This window comes from Gracilinanus agilis, chromosome 5, assembly GCF_016433145.1.
Source record: "Gracilinanus agilis isolate LMUSP501 chromosome 5, AgileGrace, whole genome shotgun sequence".
Taxonomy (NCBI): domain Eukaryota; kingdom Metazoa; phylum Chordata; class Mammalia; order Didelphimorphia; family Didelphidae; genus Gracilinanus; species Gracilinanus agilis.
This window is the reverse complement of record NC_058134.1, coordinates 107,480,875-107,487,700: the sequence shown is the minus strand read 5'-3', so window position 1 is coordinate 107,487,700 and position 6,826 is coordinate 107,480,875. Positions and strand designations below refer to the sequence as shown.

At 39.5% G+C, this 6,826-nt stretch overlaps 1 protein-coding gene across 1 annotated transcript; it reads right to left on the bottom strand.

Annotated features, from left to right (window-relative positions):
• Positions 1-213: 213 nt before the first annotated feature.
• Positions 214-4,603, bottom strand: LOC123248478 (cationic trypsin-3-like). Its single transcript, XM_044677261.1, has 5 exons — positions 4,564-4,603; positions 2,929-3,094; positions 1,618-1,871; positions 939-1,075; positions 214-363 (listed from the first exon to the last, which is right to left on the bottom strand). Exons 1-5 carry the CDS (start codon positions 4,601-4,603, stop codon positions 214-216), a joined length of 747 nt encoding a protein of 248 aa, XP_044533196.1.
• Positions 4,604-6,826: the final 2,223 nt, after the last annotated feature.

Here is a 6,826-nt window from a genome sequence, read left to right as displayed (position 1 = left end):
ACTTTCCCAACCTATTCAACTCAAACTATATCCATAACAATATCAGGAAAGGATAAGTATCCTAGGGGCAAGAACTCTACTGAGACAAAGTACAGGAAGAAAGTTTTTATTTAGATCCAGTTTCTATAATTGTGGTTAGTAGATGAAGTGCTCTATATCTTTTGTAATTACAAGAGAATTAGATCAAAGAAAAGCAGCCATGGAGGAAGCAGCTTAGTTGCTTTCAATGGTTGTCTTAATCCAGTCCACGTAGTTGCAGACCTTGGTGTAGACACCAGGTTTGCCTTTCTGGGCACAGCCATAACCCCAGGAGACAATGCCTTGGAGTTCTCCATTGCAGACCACAGGGCCACCAGAGTCACCCTGGAATTGAAAAATAGAATGGTTCAAAGTTTTCCTTCAGTCCATGATAGGAAATAGAGCCCAAAGATAGACAATTGCTTAGGCAGATCCATAAGACACAGTTTGACATTTGTTCCTAAATAATGTTTTCTGGAAATCTATCCTTCTCTTTAATGCTTCTTTCCCTTCCAATCTCAATGTCTCCTAGCTCTTCTTCATTTTCTTCTCTGTGTCCTCAGGAAGCACTCAGGGAATCTCAGGTATATAGATGGTAAAAAGGAGGTTGGTTTAAAGGATTTTCTCTATTCTCTCTTTCTCTCCAAAGTATCTCATCCACAGCATTCTTCCCTAAGGTGACTGCATTAGGCAAACCACAAAGTCTGTGCTATTTCTTGTCACCACAATTATGTAGCCATTTTAGAAGGAAAATATTTGGTGTTCCCAATCCCCAAGGCATTTTTCCATCTCTTTCCACCTATAAACCCAAACTCAAGAGGTTTTTCCATTTCTAACCTTCTTAAATTGTTGTTGAAGTCTGGAAAAGAAGGAAAGAATGCGTCTGAGCTGAACCAAGAAGGAATGTGACAAAAACTGACCTGGCAGGAATCCTTTCCACCCTCCAAAAAGCCTAAGCAGATCATGTTTTTGGTGATCTTTCCAGGATAGGCACTTTGGCATTCGCTGTCAGAGAGCACGGGGGCTTGTAGACACTGAAGCACATCTGGGTAGTCAGCTGTTTGGAATAAAGATGACTATGGTTATATATTTTCTATGGTATACCTGGAAACCCTTCAACTAATAGGTTTACTCTTTCCTCTGTGACCCCTTTTTAGAGATTCCTTAATGTGAGAAATGACTGATTCAACCTTGACTTATGTTGGTCTCAGATCATGTGGTTGTGATAATGAAGGGTTTGATAGATGCAGGTGATCCCAAGACCCTTAATGATGGCAGTTCTGTGAGAGATTATAGTCCTAAGCAGAAAGCATCATTTAGGTTCTGATCTCCCCCCTCCATGGCTAGAAACCAATCAGTCACATACTAAGGGGTCTTTTTAATCCCCCTTTAAGTATTCCTGCCCTTGCTAAAGTTCTTTTATGTGTTTTTGGCCCTTCTACCTGAAACAATGTGTAATTCACTGCAACCCAATAGGGAATCCTAGAAATGGGAGAAGGGTGTATGTGTTGGGGCGGGGGATCAGGGGTGAGAGTTGGACTATTTGACTTCTAATATTCTTTTCCTTCTCTAAGAGTCAGAGATTAGCTTGTCACTCACAGCCAGAACTCAAGGTGTTTCCCCAGCCAGAGATGAGACATGAAGTGCCAGTGGCAGCACAGGAGGTGGGCAGGGTGATGGAAGACACTCGGGAGTTTAAGGTGGCAGGTGTTTTCAGCTTGATCAGCATGATGTCATTGTCGATGGTGAAAGAATTGTACTTAGGATGGCGGATCACCTTAGCTGCATCAATGAACTGCTCATTACCTTCCACAACTTCAATGTTATACTCTCCCAATCTGACCTGGATTCGGCTGGATGGACAAAATGATCACTTGTTAGCAACCTGATCTCTATTTCCCCCTTTTATATCTCAGCATAGTCAGTTAACCACTTCCTTTCCATGCAAATCAATCCCATTCACTCTCTTCTTCATATTCCAATTCCATTCCGTTCCTTGTTTATTTCTGCAGTTTAAATCACATCTAGCCAGGTATTTAGCCTACCAAATATAGTTCCCTATTGGAACTCCTGTCCTCACACCTTTCTTTCTCAAATAACCTCCCAATCAGAATGCAGAGAGAGAGAGGGACAGACAGATAGATAGATAGATAGAGAGAGACAGAGACAGAGAGAGGGAGGAGAGGATGGCCCTGAAAACCAAACCAAACCAAACCAAACCAAACCAAACCAAACCAAACCAAACCAAACTAAATCAAAAACACAATTGACTGAGATCCTGCATCAGCATTGGTGAATGTTTTTGATATCACATGCCCAAAGTGCAACTTCAAGATGCCTGTGAGCCCCCTGCATTACCCTAGACAGAGAAGAAGTGCTTGCATTAGGTGTCTGGACAGAGGATCAGGGCATTCAAAAAAATGTCTTTGCATGTTGTGGAGAGGGGGAACTGAGCAGCCCTCTCCATGCTGTCTCGGCACCTATGTCACAGCTTTGCCAATATGGTCCTACATGATAATACGTTGGGAAATATCCAAGAATTGAAGAATTCTTTGTCATCTAACCTAAGAGTCCATCAAGGAGAGTCAAGAAGACAATTATAATTATTTAGTTTTCCTTTTCACCTTGGCAATTTCATCTGCTTCTACTGCTTAAAGTTTCAGAGAGTCTTACATGTAGATGAAATTTTTTCTTCACTCATTTTATCTCCACCCCTTTCCCTATCATAAGGACAAACATACTCCATTGATAGCTACTCCAGCCTTGGAAGACAAGAACCCTTAAATAAATCCCTCAGGGTATCTAACTAATCAACCTGGAAATTCTTTGGAGATATCCCAGCCCTGAGTGGAATATGTAGGCTCCATATTAGCACTGGTCTTGTCTTGGATGTGAGTATTAGTTACTTACGACTTGTAGCAATGAGCAGCTGACACCACCCACTCTGAATTGATGAGAGAACCACCACAGAAATGGTAGCCAGCGTTCAGAGACACCTGGTAGGGAACGGAGTTAACTGGGCAAGTGTAGCCTCCAACAATCTTGTCATCATCATCATCGCCAGTGGGGAAAGCAACTGGGGAAGGAATGAGATAAAAATTCCCAGTTCAGTGGGACCTCATGTAGTTTGTTCTAGAAATTTCCAGAAAGTCTTCCAAGACTGATCAGAAAAAGGCTAACAATGTTGCTTTTCCATTAGAGAAGTAGTATAATATAATGGAAAGAGCATTGACTTTGTAACCAAAAAAACCCAGTTTTGTATCTGATGTTTAAAAAAAAAAACAACAAACAAATCCTTACCTTCTATATTACAATCCATTTTTGTACTCATTCTAACAGAGCTGGAAAGGTTAGGCAATGGGGGTTAAGTGCCTTCCCCAGGGTCACATAGCTAGGAAAGTTTTGATGTCAGATTTGAACTGAGGACCTACCATCTCCAGGCCTGGTTGTCTATGAGTTACCTGGCTGCCCCCAATATCTGATGCTCTTCACCTGTATGACCTTGGTCAAGTCACTGTACATTCCTGGGCTTCAATTTCCTAATTTGAATTATTAGTCACTTTGTCTAAATGGGATCTGACACATCTTTTAGACTTTAAATTTAAATTTATGTATCTTGCCTATTGCCCATAACAACTTTTAATCATACCTATACTTAATACTCAAAAACCTTATAACATGTATGTCATCTAAATAACTCACAATTCATTTTCATCATTTTGGCAAGACTCATTGAACCTGATACATATATCTTTGTAACAGAATCAATGTCCATTCCATGTTCTTGAGTCCTTAATGAAAGGACTAGGTAGATAATAGTTCTCTTCGTAAAGACCTTACATAGAAGCCATATAAAGGAAATAATGATAAAACCTTTCCTGAAGATGATGATAGTAACAGATGTCTAAAGACACATTAGGATTTCTACCGTCATAGAACTTACTCTGCACCTATGCACCTTTTTGTTGTTTAGTCATTTTGTCACATTTATCCTGTCTTTGTGACCCCCTGGATCATGGCTATCCATGTTTTTTTGGGGGGTAGGATATTATCGTGATTTTCCCTTTCCTTTTCCACTGGATTCAGTGGATCCTTTCATCAGGCAATTAAAAGTTCAATGATCTGTCCAGGGTTTCATAGCTAGGAAGTATCTAAGACCAGATTTGAACTCAGATTTTTCTCATTTCAGGTCTAATGTTGTTAACCACTGACTCACAGCTACCTCATACAACTCATACATCTCTTACCTATTTTTAATGATCAATTAAAGTTTGAGCCTTTTCCAAATATTCTATTCAGTTTATATCCATCTCCCTCTTTGGTATAGCAGAAATAGCTTGAATCACACAATTTGTCTATTATTTGCATGCTACCTTAAATATTTTTCTATTATTTCCTTGTGTTAGCCTTGTATCTTCAGTTAGATAAGGAGCTCTTTGAAGAGAAGGACTTGGAGTTACTAATCTTTTTTCTTTTCTTCTTTATAGCAACCAGGTTTCTGAGAAAACTCAATAAACATGTTTTGATTAAACAGGAGGAACTCACCAGCAGCCCCTAGAAGGGCAAGGAAGATGATAGCCTTCATGGTTGTCCTAGGGATCTCGGTAAGGCAAGTAGACTCTACGGTTCCCAACCACTGCTATTTATCCCTCAAGACTTGGCACTCAACACTTGAAGGGAATGGAAAGAATGACTCCATGGAAAAATTTAGAAATCCGAATTTAGAATTGCATTCTAACTGGTTTGGAAGTTAATCAAACATTGAAATTAATTGATAACCCCTTTTCCTAGGACTCATAAAGTTCCAGGAATTGGTGTATATCCACCTGGGTCAGGTTTCCTCCCATAACAAAAAGTTCAGATTAAAATACAAGGGAGAGCCCCAGGTGTTCTTCTTCCCATACAAAATTATTAATCATTTGACTTCCCCATTCCTAAACTTTTGATCATAAGTGGTCCTATGATCCACATGCCCCCTATAGCAAACCTCCTCTAACATGCATCCTTGATTAGATGTGTCTGAGTATTGGCTCTGTTTTGTGTAAATATAATGGATCTCTGCACATGCATTTTTATATGTTTATATATGTTTATATTTCAAGTTTAAGATTTTGCATTTTGTCAGCATGGGTATTCCTTTCAGCTACTGGAATCCCATGATAATTTAGTAGGGAAATATTAAGTTAACTTTATCTGGATTTTTATTAATGTATTGCATAAAAAATATATATCATGAAGTGTGTGTGTGTGTGTGTGTGTGTGTATGGAAAAGAAATGTGGTCTAAAAAATACTATATTTAAATGGATTTAGAAATGATGGGATGGCTAGACTTAAAGAGCAGTCAGTTCACTGTCAATTTAGAAAAAAACACCTCTAGTGGAGTACCTGAGGAATATGTGCTTGGTTCTGTGCTATATATTTATTTTTTTTATTGGTGACTTGGATAAAAGGATAGACTGAATACATAAAATTTTGCAAATAAGAAATTTTGAAGGGATCTCTCACATTGGAATTAGGTTGCAAAATGATTTTGATAAGCTCTAATATTGGATTGAATCAAAGTTCACAACTGGATCTTAAAAATAAGAAAATAAGAAAAAATATAAATATCAAAGGAATCAAATATAGAAATTATAAGTTTGTGTGAAGAAGAGCTGAGGGTTGGGCTTGGAGAATGCATTAACAAATGGTTTGATATTCTAGTCAGGAAAAAAACAAGAAAACAAGAAGGCAATCTTATTCTGCATTTAGGAAGGAAGAATGTCTAGGAATAAGGAAACAACATTTGTTTCCTATTGTGCCCTGGTCAGACCGTAGCTGGAGTATTGTGACCAGTTCTGGGGATCAGAGTTTGGTATAGAGTTCTTGTCACATGAAGGTTGGTTGAAAGAAGTGGTGATGTTTACCCCAAAAGAGAAGCATTGGGAAGAAGCTAGGTGGGTTGAGAGCCAGGTCCAGAGACAGGGGGACCTGGGTTCAAATCTAGACTCAGATACTTCCGAGCTGTGTGACCTCAGGCAAGTCATTTACTCCTCATTGCCTAGCGCTGACCTCTCTTGTGCCAGTATCAATTCCAAGATGGAATGGAAGTTTAAAAAATAAATTAAAAATAGAGAAGCACTGGGGAACATGATAGCTCTCTTCAAGCATTTGAAGGGTTTTTTGAAAGGATTGAAGTATTTGGTTTCAGAGAGCACAACTAGAATCAATAGGTATAAGCTAAATATACTTGTTATACTTAGTATAGTGGTCAACTTCATGTTTTTTATATTTATTTTTTATGTAATAGGACTTAGAAAACAGCTGTCCACTGATGAGTAAGAAACTGTCCAGATCTCCTCCACTGAACCCCTAGAGGATTTTGTTCCTCTCATTGCTGAAGGAGTAGAAGAGAGGAAGTAGCCACAAAATAGGAGATCATATGAAACAGGTGGTTAAATAAGGGGGGATATAAATGCAAGCAGGCAGGGGGGCTGCTTACCTTGTCCCCTCACCCCAATATCTCAGGACAGCATCATTGCTTAAACTAGGTTAAGCTAAACTGGAAACACTAAGAGAAGGGCCATTGTTCTCCCTACTTTGCATACTTGAGAATGGGTTTCTGGCAGTAGCCTCTCCAGAGGACAGAAGAGTGAGCCTAGGGCAGGAGAGCTTGTGGTTGCCATGGAAGAAGCAGTTGAGCTATAGCAATGAGGTTGCCAATGCCAGAGTCTGGGGCCAAGAAGCGTATCAAGGCAGATGTGAGTTTTGCTGAATTCACCCATTGGGCAGAACCAGTTTCCCTTTCCCTTCTCCCTCCTCAGAAGG